General features: G+C 49.7%; 1 protein-coding gene across 2 annotated transcripts in view; it reads right to left on the bottom strand.

Moving 5' to 3' along the window:
* LOC144762286 (uncharacterized) overlaps positions 1 to 18,823 on the bottom strand; it is a 729,681-nt gene extending 710,858 nt beyond the window's left edge. Inside the window, exon 1 of one of the 2 annotated variants that reach the window (XM_078647423.1) lies at positions 18,381 to 18,823. In XM_078647423.1, the coding sequence (XP_078503549.1) occupies positions 18,381 to 18,602 (222 nt within the window). In that variant the 5' untranslated portion in view covers positions 18,603 to 18,823. The remainder of the gene's footprint in view (positions 1 to 18,380) is intronic. The other variant, XM_078647425.1, reaches the window with a different exon arrangement.
* Between the last annotated feature and the right edge of the window lie 529 nt (positions 18,824 to 19,352).

The raw sequence follows: 19,352 nt of genomic DNA on the forward strand, positions 1-19,352 counted from the left end.
CCCAGAGCACCAAGCACATCCGATATCGGGAGCGGAGATCGGCTGTTGCCCCGGGAGAACTGTCGCTGAATCTGTGCGGCCCCGGCGGGGCTCTCAACACGAAGGGACAGATCTGCCGCGACTCCTGTAACGGCGGCCGCCCCGGAGAAGTGACTTGCTAGTGCACTCCCTGCCCCGGCCCCCGAACGGGCCGACTAACTGCCTGCGGAGCCCACGGAGACGTCCTGCTGCCTCCGACACTGGGTTTGGGACCCTCGCAGGACGCTGAGTGCCGCCAACGCGACCCGGCCGGTGGTGGAGGGACCGCCCGGGAGTCGTGAAAATTGAGGCCCCGGCTTTGGGCCTACTGGGAGGGGCAACTGCGTAGCACATCACGGCTCTACCGGAGTGTCCCTGTGGTGTGGAGGCGGCATCAGAGGCACATTTAGCACGACATGCTGCCCCGAGTTGAGCTGGACGGGTGTCCTAAGGCGAGAGGCCCCAGCTTTGGACTTGCACGGCTATTGAGCCGGGGAGGGACGGCAGAGCTGCACCCCGCCGGCAGGGCCCAGCGGACTTGGCCTGACGGAGCAACGGACAGCACCGGGAGACTGGAGCTGCGGCGGAAGGCGGCCAGGGAACACTGGAGACCGACGGGCGGCACCAGACCAGTGTGAAGAGGTGAGGAGAGCAGCAGTGGGTGCTACTGAGGAGGCTCGGGGGGCATGATCGAGCTCCCGGTGCTGGGTCCGGCTGGGTCTGTGGGCAGCGCTGCGCCGGCGGGAAAGTGGTAGGGCGGCGCGCTTCCCATCAATGCTGCCGGACATTTGAGCCCTAGCTACTTCTTCCCATCCATACATATAGCAGCCCGGGGGTCGTCTGGAGGCTGGTGCGGTAGTTTGGAAGGGGAGGCCTACCCCAATGCACGAACTTGCCTGACTGCTCCTGCCCGCCTCTTGGTGATCGTGGGGGTCGGCGGTGAGGGACGCGGGGCCCCCTGAAGAAGCCACCAGTTGTCTGGTTGCCCCTTGGTGCCACGAGGTTCGCTGCCATATTCTTGAACCCGGGGCCCCGGCCGCTCAACAAAAGATTGGCTTTGACCACGAGGTGAGTGACAAGGCGCAAACCATCGTCAGCGCGGCAGCTGGCCGCCTCGATTTCCGTCGGGAAGCCCTGACACAGCAGTGAGAGCACCGTTTTCCCTGCCGCACAGATCACACTTACCCTTGGGACTGCCGGGCCTCTGCGCTTGCCTCCGGCTCCCTAGAGATCACAGAGCGGGACCGTCCCGGTGGCTGGGCGCGACATGGCGGGACTCAGGGGGAAAAAAACAACCCAAACACTCCCAGAGATGATGGCAAAATCCCAGCATAAGGCCGGCAAGGACCCACCCTCCCCTGAGACCACAAGACTGCCGCCGGAGCCGTCCAGCGACCAAGTGCCCATCACCCGGTCCTTTCTGGAGACACTGTTCAATTCCCTCAGGGATGATTTCAAGTCCCTGAAGCAGGAGGTGGCAGGTGAGGTCCAGGAACTCAGACGGGACGTGGAGGGTCTTGGGGAACGGGTGGTCGCTATCGAGGACGCCGACCAGACTAGAAGCGACGAAATCGAACAGCTCCAACAGGAAGTCCTGAGACTTACAGACCAGCAACTGGACCTCCAGGCCCACGTGGAGGACCTCGAAAACCGCTCCCGTCGCAACAACATATGGGTCCGGGGGGTCCCTCAGAAAGCGGAAGGGACAGATGTCACAAGCTACCTAAAGGACCTTTTCCGCAGCATCTTGGGGGAACCTGCTGACTTTATCGTCCGCATTGATCGGGCACACAGAGTTGGAATTCCTAGACGCGCTTCCGCCCCGCCGCCGGACATCTTAGCCTTTCTTCCTGACTTCCCGCTAAAGGAGCGGATTCTTCGGGAAGCCAGACGGGCACAGCCTCTTAAATTTCAAGGCCACCCCGTCGCCCTATACCAGGATCTTTCGGCCATCACACTACAAAAACGGAAAGTGTTTAAAGTAGCGACGGACTTTCTGCGACGGCAAGAAATTCCATACTCATGGGGCCACCCGTTCAGGCTGATATTTAAATGGAATGGGGCCCTACACAAAATGTGCTCGCTCAAAGACACTTGTGCTCTTCTGGGACTTGATTTGGAAGAAGATGCGCCGATGGTGAGAGTGTCACAGGGGTCCTCCAGAGGGGACTGGCAGACAGTGGGCCGCAGACAGTGGGCCGTAGACGATCCCCGTCGCAACGCTTGAAACCCGACGCCCACATCATCACGCAGGAGAGGGCGACGGCAGTGGCGGAAGTAGCCAAAGAGACATCACCCTCTAAATGATCTTTACACTTGATGGGGAGATTGATCATAGCACGTACCTTGCTCATGGGCTGGGAGGGTACCGGGCGGGGGCCGCGATGGCCGCCATCGGACATGACCCTTGTAAGTGATTTCACCACGGCCCTGTTTGGACTGACAGGACTGGGACTATACATTCTTCTAGTTTGGGGGTTGGGGAGTGGGCATTGGGTGGGGGGAGATGAACATTCAAGTCTGAGCATTTGGATCTTGGTTTGGGGAAGCTGGTTTGGGAGTTGGGGCGTTAGAGGGGGGTGAGGAGAGGGTGTGGGGGGGGGCGATGTTGGGACGGGGGGCTGGGAGTGGGATTGTGGGAGGGACCCAGTGTGCCAGGGGGTTCGGTGGGACTGGAATGTTCACCGAGTCGTCCTCGGCTCCAACAATGGGACTGCATTCACTTAGCCCATGGATCGTTTGCTCACCTACGATGGAGTCTAGTTTGAAGGTATTAACCCTTAATGTGAAGGGCTTGAATAGCCCGATTAAACGAAGGGCTGTGATCTCATACCTGGAGAACTCCGGGGCCGACATATGTTTATTACAGGAAACCCATCTCCTGCCTACAGACTGGCATAGGATGCGCTCACGCGCCTTTCCCCGGCAGTTTTTTTCCTCTCTCCCAACAAAAAAGGCGGGGTGGCTATTTTAGTCTCTAAGCGCTTCCGTGGCAGCGTGGGGGAGATCAAAGGCAGGCTGCTAGCATACACCTTTTTACTGGGGGGCCAACGCTTCACGATTGTCTCCCTCTACGCCCCGAATTCAGGACAAGAAGCCTTTTTAAAGGGCGCCATTTCCGAGTCACTTCAATCCCCTACCTCTCTCTTGCTCATTGGGGGGGGATCTCAATCTAGTGATGGGCACAAATATAGACAGGTCGGGACACCGCTATGGGGACACCGGCGCCATTACAGCCGCCGGTAAAGACTGGCTACACGAGAGAGACCTAGTGGATCTATGGAGGGCTACACATCCCAACACATCGCACTTTACGTTTTAATCCAACGTACATCGCACGTATGCCAGGTTAGACCACTACTTAGGTTCTTCTGAACTACTTACCACTCTCAGAGATGTAAGCATTGTCCCAGCGGCACTGTCTGATCACGATGCGGTGGAGTTGACACTCCAGGTTCCCAAGTCCACTCGCCCCCCTGGAGCGTGGCGACTGCGTGAAACCCTCTTACACCGGCCGGAGGTCACCAAGCAACTTCACACGTGCCTCGCTGAATATCTGGCTATTAATGACACCCCCGAGACTCCGGTGTCTGCCCTCTGGGGGGCCTTGAAAGTGGTGGCTCGCGGCGAGCTTATCGCTATTGCAGCGGCAGAAGCGAAGGTCTGCAAAGCAAAAACGATGACCTCACTGCTCAGGTCTCTGAACTAGAGAGGGTCCACAGTCGCACCGGCGCCCCGCGGGTCTGGAGACAATTGAAGGCCGCTAGAGCCCAATGTCAGGGTGCCCCCCAAGTCTTACCTTTGCTTGTGACGCGATTCCGCAGAGACGACAAGAGCACCCGTCCCTGTACCCACCTGACCCTCGTGGAAGACAATACCCAGCAGGGATGAGATGGACGCAGGGATGAGATGGACGCAGGGATGGGAGCCAGGGTGTAGGGTTAAGGATGGCGTGGAGCTGGCGGGGCGTCCCGGTGTCAACTGGAAACCAAAGAAGATAGATCAGAGACTGTATCAGACCCGAAAAGGAATCACCCCCCACATACACTCACAGACCTTGGCACCCCTTGAGGACTCACCAATGCTCCCGGGAAGGAAGGTCCCCAGATGAGAACAGCTCCGGCTGTGACTAGCAAAGGTAGGGCGCTCCTGCGCGTTACCGCCAAGTTCAAAACTAAAGAAAGCGCTCCTGCACGTTTCACCCAAGCTAAAACAAAAAGAAAGCGCTCCTGCGCGTGTAGCTGAAAACAAGTCTGTAGGCTAATTTGTTTCCCTGAAGCGCTCCTGCGCGGTGAGAAACCGTAAGTAGAAAACCCCAAAACACAATCCAGGTCCACAAACACCCACAAGGCGCTCCTGCGCATCAGGGGTTAAGAAAACAAAAAACGGGCACTTTCCTGGAACCCCCAGGAGAAGGAACAAACAAGTGCTCCTTAATGGCGCAGTCTAGAGGCAAAGTAGCGCTCCAGCGCGGCTTGCCTACTTAATGTCAGCCGAGGAGTAAGAGGGCTCCTAAGGGCGGCTGACGTGACAGCCGAGCAGCGCTCCAGCGCGGCTCGTCTCCGAACTGGACAGGCAGGTCTTGGCAAGCGGGAATCCGGAATCCGAAGCACCAAGCCGGCAGGAAACGCGCTGGTTATGCGTTTCCCCCGGAAGTGCTTCGGTGCTTTGCTGCCCGGGACTAGACCGGGTACTCAACTTCCGGCCGGAAGTGAGTATTTCGGCCTCCCGTGTGTGTATGCGGGAATGGCCGGCCGCGGCAACGCCGCGAACCATGACACCCAACTAGCCAGCCTAGATACAGATCGGGCGGAATTCGCCGCTCTATGCCTCCGTCACTCCTATTACATTGGGGGGAACAAAACGGGCCGCTTACTTGCTAGCGCCCTGAAGGCTAAAACCCAACACTCCAAAATGACCAACCTCACGGATGACTCTGGTCTGGATATCACTGGTGAGACCCGGGTCACGGAAGCATTTAGGACATTCTATGCCACTCTATATAAAGCCGACTCTGTGTCATCGGAGGATGTCCATAACTACTTGGAATCGGCAAGGGTCATGGAGTTGTCTCAGGCCAGTGCGGATGCCCTAGATGCCCCTACCCGCCTGGATGAAGCACTTGCCGCTTTCTCCCGCCTCTGCCCCCTCAAATCCCCAGGGCCTGACTGCTTTTCAGCCGGGTTTTACAAAACCTTCAGCCAGCTTTTGGCTCCTGTTCTCACCCGGCTTTTCAACTCCTTTGAGGGCCAGAGCTCCATTCCCCCAGATATGCTTGCAGCCGAGATAGTAGTACTGCCTAAACCGGGTAAGAAACCCACACGCTGTTCCGCGTTCCGGCCTATATCCCTTCTTAACCTGGACCTGAAACTCTTTACAGGGGTCCTAGCGGCGCGTCTTGGTCCATGTCTGCCCGGGATCTTGGAACCCGACGAATCGGGCTTTGTTCCGAATCGCCAATGCAGCGATAACACTAAACGAATACTTCATTTGATAGACAAGGCTCACTTCCAGAACTCTGATTCTGTACTGCTGGCTGTCGACGCGGAGAAAGCGTTCGACCGGGTTGACTGGACCTATCTTCAACAAGTCCTACGGCGATTTCGGCTAGGAGACCGCTTTCAGGCTTGGATCGCGAGCTGCTACCACCGTCCTCAGGCTCGAGTTCGCATAGGCGGTTTACGCTCAGACCCTTTTGAGATCCAGCGTGGCACGTGGCAGGGGTGACCCCTCTCGCCCCTCCTGTTTGCCTTGTACGTAGAGCCCCTTGCGCAAAAGATCTGCGACAACCCTGCCATCCAGGGCATGACCTTTGGCCGGGAACCTCATGTGATCGGCCTTTACGCCGACGATATCATAGCTGCTCTGGATCGTCCAGACCGCTCTGTCCCCGCCTTCCTGGCTGAGTTAGAATCCTTTGGAGCTGTCTCCGGCTTCAAAATCAATAGGGGGAAATCCCTCATACTGCCTCTGGGCAAAAATGCTCAAACACAGGCAACTCTACCTGCTTATGGGGAGGGGGGGGGGGGGGGATTATTGTCGACCGCACAACTCCCATACCTCATCCACGGAGTCTACGGTGACTCAACTACGCGGCCCTCTCCTCCCAAATTCGGTCCGATCTCGCGCGCTGGTCCAAGCAACCCCTATCCCTGCTAGGACGTGTTGCGGCAGTGAAAATGTCAGCTTCGAATCGCTCTCATATTGAGCAGATAAGGGCTGTAAATAAAGCACACTGGTTGGTAAAAAAAGGGTTTTAAATAGCCCTGCTTGGCCACCACTATGAATGTATTTGTGATTTGAATACAAAAATAAAGATCCTCGTTCAGAAGCGGGATATAAATGTGCGGAGCCCCCCGGTGTCCGCAGAGCCCTGTCCACGCCGAGAGAAAGCTGAAAACAAAGCATGTTTTCGACTATCCAAAGTGCAACATTTAACATATAATGAAACCTTAATGGGGGATGAGAGCTGCTCCGAGCCACCAACAGGGCAGTAAAGGGTCTTAAATAACAGCTATCAGCAGCCTCGGGAACTTCACCCCAAAAACAGCAAAAACAATAAAAATGTAAGACAAAGAAAAGCAGGCGCGGTCGGGAGAAGAAGCAGCCCGCAGCTGAAACAAAATAAGCTCAAAAGAACAAACTGACTTGTAACCAAGGCCACACAAACTGCAAAATTCTGCCAGTGATCAATTGAACAAATGAAAAGGCGAAGCAGCGGTTGAGCTTCACACAGCTCAATGAAGGTGCATCGGCAGCGACGAAGCGCTCTCATATTGAGCAGATAAGGGCTGTAAATAAAGCACACGGGTTGGTAAAAAAAGGGTTTTAAATAGCCCTGCTTGGCCACCACTATGAATGTATTCGTGATTTGAATATAAAAATAAAGATCCTCGTTCAGAAGCGGGGTATAAATGTGCGGAGCCCCCCGATGTCCGCAGAACCCTGTCCACGCCGAGAGAAAGCTGAAATCAAAGCATGTTTTCGACTATCCAAAGTGCAACATTTAACATAATGAAACCTTAATGGGGGATGAGAGCTGCTCCGAGCCACCAACAGGGCAGTAAAGGGTCTTAAAATATGTCTGATGGTGGTGTAAGAGAGACAAATGTTGGTGTGCGAGGCTTCCTTTCAAGTCGGGTGGGTGCGGGGAGCAGGGGAGCGAGCAAGTGGGAGGGAACGAGCATGGTGGTGTGCGAGGCTTTCTTCCAAGTCGTATGGGGTGGGGGGGGCAGGGGAGCGACCAAGTGGGAGGGAACGAGCATATTGGATGCGAGTGAGAAGTGAGGCCAAGCGCGCGCTGGCGAAGGGTCGCGCTTGAATACCTCACATGCATTGGGGAGAATCCGCGCTTGGTCAAGAGTATGTTTTGCCTACTATATACTCACCTATTAATCCCTGCGGGATATAATAGCCGAGACCTAAAAAGATCCATCACTATTATTGTGAATGACTTGGTCCCATTAATACCAGGAGATAGTTTCCATTACTTAGCACGGATAAACAACGCACAGCACAGATTTATTCTACTGCGCTTCAAATTAAACATGATCCCGTTTCTCCTGGGATATCCACAAAAGAAGTATAGGCTAGCAGATCTCAATCGCTGCCCCTGTAACAACCTTGCGTCGCAGACAGATCTGCATATCGTACTATATTGTCAAAAATATTCTGAGGAAAGGAAATTGTTTATGCTGCCAATTCTGAGGCATCATAATTATAGGCAATGTCGGGTTGGAATGTATTTCTTAAAGGCCCTACGTGACCCATTCATCTGTTTCTGTGTTGCCTCATATTTATAGCCCTGCCTCAGGAAGAGGAAAAGGGTGGGCATAGTTTCTAGCAGCACACCCTGTAACCATATTATGAACTGTTTTTAGGTTGAGCTATTTATAGCTATGAACTATTGTAGGGGAAACAACACTCTTGAACAAGCGGATTCCTCCCAATGCATGTGATCCATTGAAGCGTGACGCTTCGCCAGCGCGCGCTTGGCCTCACTCACACCCCATATGCTCACTCCCCTGCTCCCCCGCCCCCCCACCTCCATCCGACACACAGCCTCGCACACCACCAGGCTCTTGAAGCACAATGCTTACCCAGCGCACGCTTGGCCTCACTCACACCCCATATGCTCACTCCCCTGCTCCCCCGCCCCCCCCCACCCGACTTGTTTATGTAATAAGATACATGGCACTGTTCGCGGAGGTTAAGTAAACATTCGCCAAGACCATGCTTCCTTACAGCTATGAATTGGCCGCATCTGCCGAGTGAAAGGCTACTTCGAATTCCTTGACCATTTAATCCTTGCTCTTAAGCCGAGACTGCTAGTGTACGAACCAACGGACCTTTGCATCACACAAAGAAAGGCACACAGAGAAGAGCGCCGCCTACTTCTTTTATATCAGCCTTTGAACTTTTACCATTGGAGCTGTGGCAATTTGCATGTCCAATTAAGAAGAATGCCTTTTCCTCCTTTTGCCCTATTTGTTTCACAAAGTTTTTTTCTTTCGCTTCCTCGACACACTCGTAATCTCCAAATTTTTATTTTCCCTCTTCTGTACATTATTTCTGCTCTGTTTCATTCATCACTTCCCCTCGTGTGAACGGTCATTGGCCTCGTTATTTTTTCCTACGTTTGTTTATTTTTCTTTAGAAGATTAACGTCACGGGCCCCTTCATCTCTGAGACCATTTCCTGTTATCTCTCTACTGCGGCATTCTCTTGATTAATCCTGTTCTGGTCTCTTTCGCTCTTTTTTTTCCGGGGATCTCTTGGGAGAGTGACAACAACTCCTCTTGAAATATGTTTGCAGCTGTGTGTTAATTACTTTGTTCGCTTACTGATGAGAATTCTCTTCCGACGTCGAATCACACGTTTTGCCATTTAAAGCAGAAAGTATCCGTTTTTAACAAGCATTGGCATAGTTTTCTGTTGATCATCTCCACGGATTGCTCCGCCTCTCTGCAGCCCCCACCCTCTAGTGTCCCTCTCACTTCCTGTTCTGTGCACCTCTCACCTGGTGTTTCCCACTCCCTGCGTCTCTCACACAGCACCGCACACACAGTTTCACTCTCACATCTCTCTCTCACTCCACCCCTCTCACGCTCTCTTCGTTGACCTCTCCCCATACCGCTTTCCTTCGTGCTGCCGCTTTTTATTACCTTCCACTTCTCTCTCATGTTATGTCTGTCTCTCTGTCCCTCTCACAGCTCGTATCTGTCTCTCTGTGCATCCTGGCCTCTGTCCCTCTACCCGCACCCTTCTCGCCCTCAGTGTGGCTGACGCTGTACCCCGGCCTCTCTCTCCACCTCTCTCTAGCGTCTTCTCTGTCTGTCAGGCTCAGTTATTGTCTCTTTCCACAGCCCGTTTACCCCAGTTTCCCTTCCTGCAGCCCTCACCCACTTGACAGCGTTCTTTTTTTTTTTGCAGAGTTTTATATAGCGCAAACTTGACCCGAATCGGGTATCAGAGCGCTTTACATAGCACCAGTTACGTTACATGAGGACACACATTCATTTTTATTAGTCACAGGGAGATTAAGTGATTTGCCCAGAATCACAGGATGATTAGCGACATTCGTCCTTTGCATTCTCTTTTAACACAGTGTCCCTAATTGCACGCCACATGATTACACTGCACTCAATGCAACATATACTCCAAATACCACTCCGTGCCACATAATTACACGCTACATAATTACACTCTACTGAATGCAACACAAACTACACAAAATACCACTCAGTGCCACATAATTATATGCTACATAATTACACTGCACTCAATGCAACATACACTCTAAACAATACCACTCAGTGCCACAATTACACGCCACATAATTACACTCTACTGAAGACAACATACACTCCAGACAATACCACTCAGTGCCACATAATTATATACTACATCATTACACTGCGCTCAACGCAACATACACTCCAAATAGCACTAAGTGCCATATAATTACACGCCAGATAATTACACTGCACTCAATGCAACATACTCTCCAAATACCACTCAGTGCCACATTATTTCACGCCACATAATTACATGCCACTCAATGCAACATACACTCCAAATACCACTCAGTGCCACGTAATTACCCGCAACATAATTACACTCTACTGAATGCAACACACTCCGCACAATACCACTCAGTGCCACATAAGTATATGCCATATAAGTATATGCTACATAATTACACTGCACTCAATGCAACATACACTCCGAATACCACTCTGTGCCGCGTAATTACACGCCACACAATTACACTCTACTGAATACAACATACACTCCTCATATTACCCCTCAGTGCCACATAATTATATGCTACATAATTACACTGCGCTCAACGCAACATACACTGCAAATACCACTCAGTGCCACATAATTACACGCCAAATAATTACTCGATCTATCAATCTATCGCCCTCACTATCTATCCATCTATCTATCGCCCTCACTCTATCCATCCATCTATCTATCGCCCTCACTCTATCCATCCATCCATCGCCCTCACTCTATCTATCCATCCATCTATCTATCACCCTCACTCTATCCATCCATCTATCTATCGCCCTCACTCTATCTATCCATCTATCTATCGCCCTCACTCTATCTATCCATCTATCTATCTATCGCCCTCACTCTATCCATCTATCTATCGCCCTCACTCTATCCATCTATCTTTCGCCCTCACTCTATCCATCTATCTTTCGCCCTCACTCTATCTAGTGGGAGAGGTGTGGCCCCGCGGCCAGGGCGACTGACGCTGGAATCTGGGGATCAGGGTTCGATCCCCGGCTCCGGCGGCAGGTTAGCCCAGCACCATGCGACTCTGGGCAATAGCTTGCTTAATCTTCCCGACGGCCCCCCAGCGCCTAGAGACCCTAACGGGTGATTGCGCGCTATACAAATGTGGATTATTATTATTATTATTATTATTATATCTATCCATCTATCTATCGCCTGCCCTCTATCTATCGCATCACCACAGCATCACGCAGGGGCACCACAGCATCACTATGTGCCACCACAGCATCACTATGTGCCACCACAGCATCACTATGTGCCACCACAGCATCACTATGTGCCACCACAGCATCACTGTGTGCTACCACAGCATCCCTATGTGCTACCACAGCATCCCTATGTGCTACCACAGCATCCCTATGTGCTACCACAGCATCAATCTATGCAACCATTCAACAACTGGTTCAAATATGTTCTATCAATGTTTCAAGCTTTATTACAAATGTCACAAAAAGATGTTAATATTTCACTTCTGTTCTTGGATTTTCATCACAATTAAATACACTGAACATAATCTTCCCAAAAGTTAAAGCTAGTGCCATTATAAATTACAATAACTTTTATTTAAGTATTAATTATTTCGAAAAATTAAAAGACATTGATATTTGTAATATCAATACATCTAAGTCACGTAAATACAACACATATTGCATTACAAATGCTGTAGGTGGCACATTTGCTAAAGTTATAACTATTGGCATTGTAAATGACAAAGATATTAATTCCGCTATTTTCAAAACCAACACACAAATAAACAAGCATTTACAATGCAACGGTTTCGCCTTTGCAAAAGTTTGAGCTATTGGCATTGTAAATGACAAACTTTTTATTTATGTGTTTGTTTTGAAAACAGATAAATAAATGGCATTGTCATTTACAATGGCAATAGCTTAATCTCTCACAAATGCGAGACCTATTGCATTTTCAATGCAATAGGTCACGTATTTACACAAGTTTGTGCTATTGACATTGCAAATAATTCGTTTTATTTATGTTTCAAAAACCACAACATAAATAAAAGGTCTCACACTGCTGTCTCTCTCAGACTGCTGACTCTGCCTTGAAAACACCCACTGCTGTCTCTCTCACACACACTGCTGTTTCTCACACACTGCTGTCTTTCTTACACACACTGCTGTCTTTCTTAGACACACTGCTGTCTCTCTTACACACACTGCTGTCTCTCTTACACACACTGCTGTCTCTCACACTGCAGGTGTGGGTTGTTTCCAGCTCATCCCGGCTCTCACAGGCACTGCCTCCGGGGATTGATAAACATGCAGGGGCGCGCCTGCTTCGTGGGGGAGTAGACCAGCGGGATGTGCTAGCGCTGAGAAGCCATGTGACAAAGGATGCGCCTACCATGTAATCAAAGGTCGAAGTGCATTAAGGGGGGGGGGAGGGGTGGGTGCAGGGTCAAAGGCGTGGGTAAAAACACAAACTAGTGGGACCCTGGTGCAAAAAAAGGACAGTCTCGGCCCCGGTGCCACTGAACCTGCCGCACATTAATAGCTTCGCTCCTGAACACAGGACTTGTGATGCTGGTATAAAACACATAGAAGGAAGTGGAGGCGAAAGCAGGCCGTGGGCTTGTATTTACGACAAATGGGGCCGTGATGGGTTTGCAAGGATGTGTCAGTGTCATTAACAACAAACAACCAGAACCCGGGGACTTTGAGATGGCCTCTTGGATTTGCGCCACTGAACCAATCCCTTGGATTCATAAAACGATCAGATGGGTGGAGATGCAGCTCATGGTAGTGTATTCAGTAAATATAGCTAAGAAAAAACAAAGTTCTGTAAGGTAGGACTGCCTTATCAGGTCTACTCACTGGAGCCTTGTGGCCTTTGTCTTTGAGTGACGGGACAAAACATGTAAAATAATCATTCTAATATAGACGGGTGAGCCATTTTGACACGGAAACCAGAGTGAAATTCCAAAATTAAACCTTGTTTGCTATAGTACAATTTTAGGTTAATGTGAAAGAAGCACTGAAAAACTTCACTAGAGTAATGTAATAAAAGTCTAATAAAGATTCCAACCCCCCAGACATGCTAATGTTGCAATCTGTCCTACGTCTGCGGCTTCTCGGTAGAGCTGCTGTGCTCAGGAGCTTCCAGCCCTGTTGCAGAATCTCTCGAGGTAACCCTGTGATTCTCGGCGCGTGCATGCACAACTTTCACGGCGCAGGCGACATGGCCGTACCCCGGGCCCTCCAGCTGCCCACCTGCGTGGGTCTGAGTGGTCACCACACACATTGCGCGAGCCGCCTCTCACTCCAGCTCCCTGGGCGACTACCTCACGTGCGTGCTCATCTCTTTAACTGAGTTTCTGCAGAGCCACCAACAGCTGAAACACCGTGCTTCAAAAGCAAGAGGCATGTAGCAAATGGAAGTTTACTACGTGCAGGTATGTCTGCAATCAGAGGAAAACCCATAGAATTCCAAAAAACGTGCACTAGAACGGTAAAAAAAACTTCAACCAGTTACCTGCACAGACACGCTGATGGAGTGGCTGGCACATGAGAGCTAGAAAGTGATGTGGTGTATTGAACGTGCATAGCAGGCAAATGGGAGGACAGAGGCGTGAGACGGAGATGAGGCGAGAAGGGGGTGGGACAGCAGGCGGGGACAGGTAGAGAGTCACTGGGGAGAAGGCGAGTTAAGAGGATGGAACAACGGGGGCAGAGAGCCAGGGAGAGGGCGGAGAAGGAGAAAAAGAGGGCTGGTTAATTTCCCATTGATGAAGTGCCTCCACCAGCCAGGGCTGGTGGGGTTCTGGTACACAACCTAAAATGTCGCTGCCTTTCAGGGTGAGCAGTACCCATTGAGACAGAGTGTTAGTCCGAACAACACAAAGCTAAACAGCTCATTGTCATGCTTAAAATGGCAATAGGCCATCCAAACCTGCCACAATATGAGATACACAAACACTACCACCCCTAGCCCCTAAGGTACGCCTCAGAGAGGTCATATCGCACCCTCTTATTTTTTGCAGAAATGCTGCTCCTTTCCCATTGAAAAGCCTTTCACCCCCAACAAAGAGGCCTCATTTCCCACAAAGGCAACGTATGTCACACTAGAGAAGTCTATCAATCCACAGTAACCTCACTGGACTCAGAAGCCTCTTGCTACCTAGTCCTAAACATTACCTTAATCTCTTTTTCTTTTTAAGTCACATTTCGTTTTTATTATCAGAAACTAAAACCTTAATGTATCCAGTGTTATTATAGGAAGTTTTCTTAGCATTTTATTATTTTTCATTTGCGTAAACCCTGATATATACATACCCAGTGGGTGCACGGCTCTGCCAGGATACAAGAACCAGGATCTGCGTGCCACCTGTGCACATAGTGTATCAATGCACGTCAACCCTCGCTTGCCCATGCCCTGTGCCTATACAGTTCTGCTAGGGTAAATAACAAACTGTTTAAACACTGCACACAGTGCTAGTGTGCTTCAACACTCACCTACGCATACCACATGGACCAGTTAGGCTAAGTATAGGTTTCTCACCAAGGAAAGGAATCCATTCTGGCCGAGCAGCCGCCTTGAATTTGTAGCCGCCTCTAGGGGCATGGCTACGGTCTGACTCCAACTCCAAGGACCGAGTGCAACTGACTAACACGGCAAGCAGGCAAGAAGGAGCAAGCCAAACCAGCAATTTACAAGAAGTAAAAGCAAAGACTAACATGGTGAGATACATTAAAAACATGCATCCTATAACAGAGTTCAGGGGAGCCAGGCACCTCCCCGCGCCTAGTGTGCTTACAAGGAATGGAAAGGAATGAAGAATAATAAGGAAATTAAAAATAATAAAGGTGATGCAGGAGCCAGGCAACTCCCAGCGCCTAGTCGCTTACACGGAACAAAAAAGTACAAATTAAAAAAACACGGGCCAGTTAGGCTCGGTATAGGTTTCTCACCAAGAAAAGGAATCCATTCTGGCCGAGCAGCTGCCTTGAATTTGTAGCCCACCTCTAGGGGCGTGGCTACAGTCCGACTCCCGAGATCAAGAGCGGATGACTAACACGGCAAGCGGGCAAGAAGGAGCCAGTCAAAACTACATTGCAGTTCAAGAAGTAAAAACAAAGAATAACAAGGTGAGATAAATGAAAAACATTTGTCTTTAAACAGAGTGCAGGGGAGCCAGGCACCTCCCAGTGCCTAGTGTGCTTACAAGAAGCGAAAATAAATTAAGAGTATTAAGGGAAATAATATATAATTGGATGATGTGGGTGCCAGGCGATTCCCTGTGCCTAGTGCTCTTACAAGGTACACAAAAGTGAAAAGTTTAAAAACACGGGCCAGTTAGGCTCTGTATAGGTTTCTCACCAACGAAAGGAATCCATTCTGGCCGCGCAGCTGCTATGAATTTACAAAGACTAACAAGGTGAGATAAATATTAAAAACATGCGTCCTATACGCAGAGTGCAGGGGCGCCAGGCCCCTTCCAGCACCCAGTGTGCTTACAAGGAACAGAAAGAAATGAAGAGTAATAAGGGAAATAGAAAAAAAAGGGTGATGTTGGAGCCAGGCACCTCCCAGCGCGCTTACAAGGAATGAGAAGAAATGAAGACTAATAAGGGAAATGATAAATATTAAGGGTGATGCGGAAGCCAGGCAACTCAGAGCGCTCAGTTCGCTTACAAGGAACACAAAAATGCAAAGTTTACAAACACGGGCCAGTTAGGCTCAATATAGGTTTCTCACCAGGGAAAGACATTTTTTATGGGTGCGCGGCTGCCATGAATTTGTAGCCCGCCTCTAGGGCATGGCTACAGTCCACTCCGACTCCGGAGGTCGAGAGCAGCTGGCAAACGGGGCTAGCAGGCAAGAAGGAGCAACCAAAACTACAATGCAGTACAAGAAGTGAAAACACAGACTAACAAGGTGATATACATTTTAAAAATGTGTCCTATAACGTAGAGTGCAGGGGAGCCAGGCACCTCCCAGCGTCTAGTGCACTCACAAGAAACGAAAAGAAATGCAGAGTAATAAACAAAATGATAAATAATACGGGTGATGCTGGAGGCGTGCAATTCCTAACACCTTGTGCACTTACAAAAGCGCACATTTTTAACTAGTTTGTCTCGGTATAGGGTTTTCACTAAGGAAAGAAATCCATTCTGGCCGTGCAGCTGCCATGAATTTGTAGCCTGCCTCTAGGGGCGTGGCTACGGTCCGACTCCGACTCAGGACAGAAAGTAACAAGCGGCAGCAGGACTCGGTGGCATTTTACACGACGTTTACACCTTGTGCACTTACAAAGAGCACAAAATCGCACATTTTAACTAGTTTGTCTCGGTATAGGGTTTTCACTAAGGAAAGAAATCCATTCTGGCCGTGCAGCTGCCATGAATTTGTAGCCTGCCTCTAGGGGCGTGGCTACGGTCCGACTCCGGACAGAAAGTAACAAGTGGCAGCAGGACTCGGTGGCATTTTACACAACGTTTAATTCATAACGTGACTGGTTTTACGCCAGGAGGGCAGTAACTAGTGCACGACCTTATTTTGAAATGGTATGATGCAACTAGTTTACGTGCTTACCTCTAAAACGCAAAATCAATCCCGGCAACAAAAAACGCCCAGAAAGGCATGACGAAAAAAGGGGCGGGACTTAAAAAAAGAGTCAGAAACGCCCACGATTCGCGTTCTGACCGGGAAAAAGTCATTGACAACGATGTCTTCCAATGGCTAGCCTCCATTTATGGAACTAGCCAATGGAAGAAGGGGCTGGTTCAAGTCTCCCATATTGTTCTAACATTAGATTTCGCCTGGCGAAACGCTGCTTCCGCAGCTTTCGACAGGCGAAACCTAAAAATGTGTCATTTTCAATACCAATAGCTCAAACTTTCCTAATGCGAGACCTATTGCATTGCAAATGCTTGTTTCTATTATAAATGATTTTCAAGATTTTAATTGGACCACAGCAAAATGTGTTTAATAATGTTTTAACTAATGTATATATGAATATGTATTGATCTGGGTATGTTTTATATCTATTCTTTTGCTTTTGTGTTCTGTTCACAATGATCGAATAAAACTGTGTGAATTCGAACAATAAAACTGTTCGAGGAGCTTGAAATAAATCCTCTACGTTATTGTTAGCCTTTAATCCTATCAGGTCTGATGACATCCTGGAATAGACCCAATGGCAATTCCTACAACTTAATACAATGCTATCCTGCCTGCAGCAGTAGTATAAACGCATCAAATGATAACGTCTACGTAAATTCGCTCAAACTATATTAAATATAAACAATGTTATTTTGCCTGATTAACCTTCGTCTCTAAACAGTGACATGCCAGCTGACGGGCGAGTCCAGCTAATCAAAATGTTAGAGACGAACTTTGTCTTAGTACATTAGTAATGGTCCACTGGCTTCCAGAGACACTTTTGTCGAACCTGGTAAACCGTGTACGCCTTTGTGCCAATGATTCCAGAGTTCGGTGAATATCCCTTTGCAACCCCACATATAAAAGGTCATTGCCCTATACTTCAATCAAATTGAGGCCGCCCAAAAGTGAACTCTGGATGTAAACCAAACTACAGTTCAAGGGTTCAAAAAGGCGCTAAAGTAGTCCGTAAACTGGCGAACGACAAAGAAAAAAGTATGCGGAGCTGTCAAAGGAATAGTGGCGTGGAAGGCGTATAACTAGCATTGCTTTAAAAGGAGCCAACGTTTTAGCACATTGCTGACTGATCCAATCGCTAAATCATAACATGCAAACTATTACGTGTATTAAAAACAAACAGATGCCAGAGACAGAAATATTTCAGATTCAAACTATTCCATTCACTGAATGCCCTTCATTTGTAAACAGTGCAACTGGCTTTTAGGCCGCCTAGTAACCCACGACTTCAAAGTATGCATCTTGCTGTCAATAATTAATCCTAAACCGCAACTATCAGGCACGTCGTTTGCAAGGATTGGACCTGGAATCCATTAAAAACTATCATCTCGTATCTGGGGAGCAATTTTAAAGTCAAGGCATTAAACTATTTTACGTTACTTTTCTAATGACAAGAGCAGGATAGTGCCTAGATATAACGTGGCGTGCTACAGAAGTGACGGGTTTGTCGAGTATGTTGTCTGCACAAGACACTCCTCTTTCTAATAGAGCTCCATTTCCACATTACCCAACACAAGCAATACTGTTTCCGCCACCTCAGCGGCTGCAAGCTGACCCTACCTCCTCAAAAAGCCAACATCAACCCTAACTCTGCACCGGTCCCACTGTTTTCCATTTTCCCTATAATGAGATCTCGAAGTCCAATATTGTTTAACTTGTACAGAGCAGAGAGGCAGCTGGTTTAGAGACGCCCCATACAAAATGACAAACCTGACCCCACACGCTCACTCATGTCTCCCTGCACATCCCCTATCTGTGCTTGTAATGTAGTCGCCCGTATCTCCTCCCGTGCCCTCCATCAGCTCTCTCAGGCTCCTCTTCATATCCTGCAGTACCATCACTGCCATGATCTCGGACAGTCCCCGCTCCACCCCTCCAGGGCACCGCCACAGTGCTCGCCCCTTAACACTCACCCTTCCCGTGAGGTCGGACATCTCCCTCCTGTAGGATGGCAGCGAGGCCGACGACGTCAGCGATCCCACAGATCCGAGCGGCCCCAGAGGAGGCAGCGGTGTCAAAGGCGGCAGAAGCGGCATGGGGGGAATCGGAGGCAGGCTCGGGAGGGGAGGCAAGGGAGGCAGCGGAGGAAGCAGGCCGCGGCCGACTTCAGGGCTCAACGGGCGCGAACGGTACATTACGCCGCTGGTCGGGCAGGGCAAGGGCCCCAGGGTAGGAACGAAGCGCCGGGTCCACGGCCTCTGAGGAGAATCAACGATCGATGGCGACGCCTGACAGAACAACGAACAGTCCGGGGTCGACGACTGGCTGTACCAGGGCGCGCGCGAGGCACGGGGGCAACGGGCACGAGCGCGCAGCAACGGGATAGACCAAAATGCGCATGTCGAGTTGCGCACGCGCACTGACGCGGACGCCCTTTCGACGTTCTCACGTCACCTGCGCACGCTACCAAACAAAACAGCCATCTTAAGGTCAGGATCAAAGTGTTGTCGTTGCATACGATACAGAAAATGGATCCTTGCCTTCAGAAATAATTTACATAATTGCCTGTTCCAAACATGGCTCCCGACGTTTAATGTATTCCCTGAAGAGAAGTGTCTCGCTCGACGTGAACACCAGTTCAAATTCGCTGTCACAGGTATAAAAGCAGGCGTGAATAATTACGGAAAAGACAAGCATTTACAATGCAATAGGTCTCCCAGCTTTAAAGTTTGAGCTATTGGCATTGTATATTACAATGTGTTACATTAATTTGTTATCAAACTGTGAATTGTTGTATAAAGATGATTTGCAAACTGTCAAATGTTGTGAATAATATTGTTGATCATCGTGATCATAGTTAGCCGGACAAGTGGTCCGATGTCATGCATGATACCTTCAGTCAGGCCGTCCTTCTACCTATTAGCTCTCTATTTATTTTGTATTTA

Source organism: Lissotriton helveticus, chromosome 6, assembly GCF_964261635.1.
Source record: "Lissotriton helveticus chromosome 6, aLisHel1.1, whole genome shotgun sequence".
Taxonomy (NCBI): domain Eukaryota; kingdom Metazoa; phylum Chordata; class Amphibia; order Caudata; family Salamandridae; genus Lissotriton; species Lissotriton helveticus.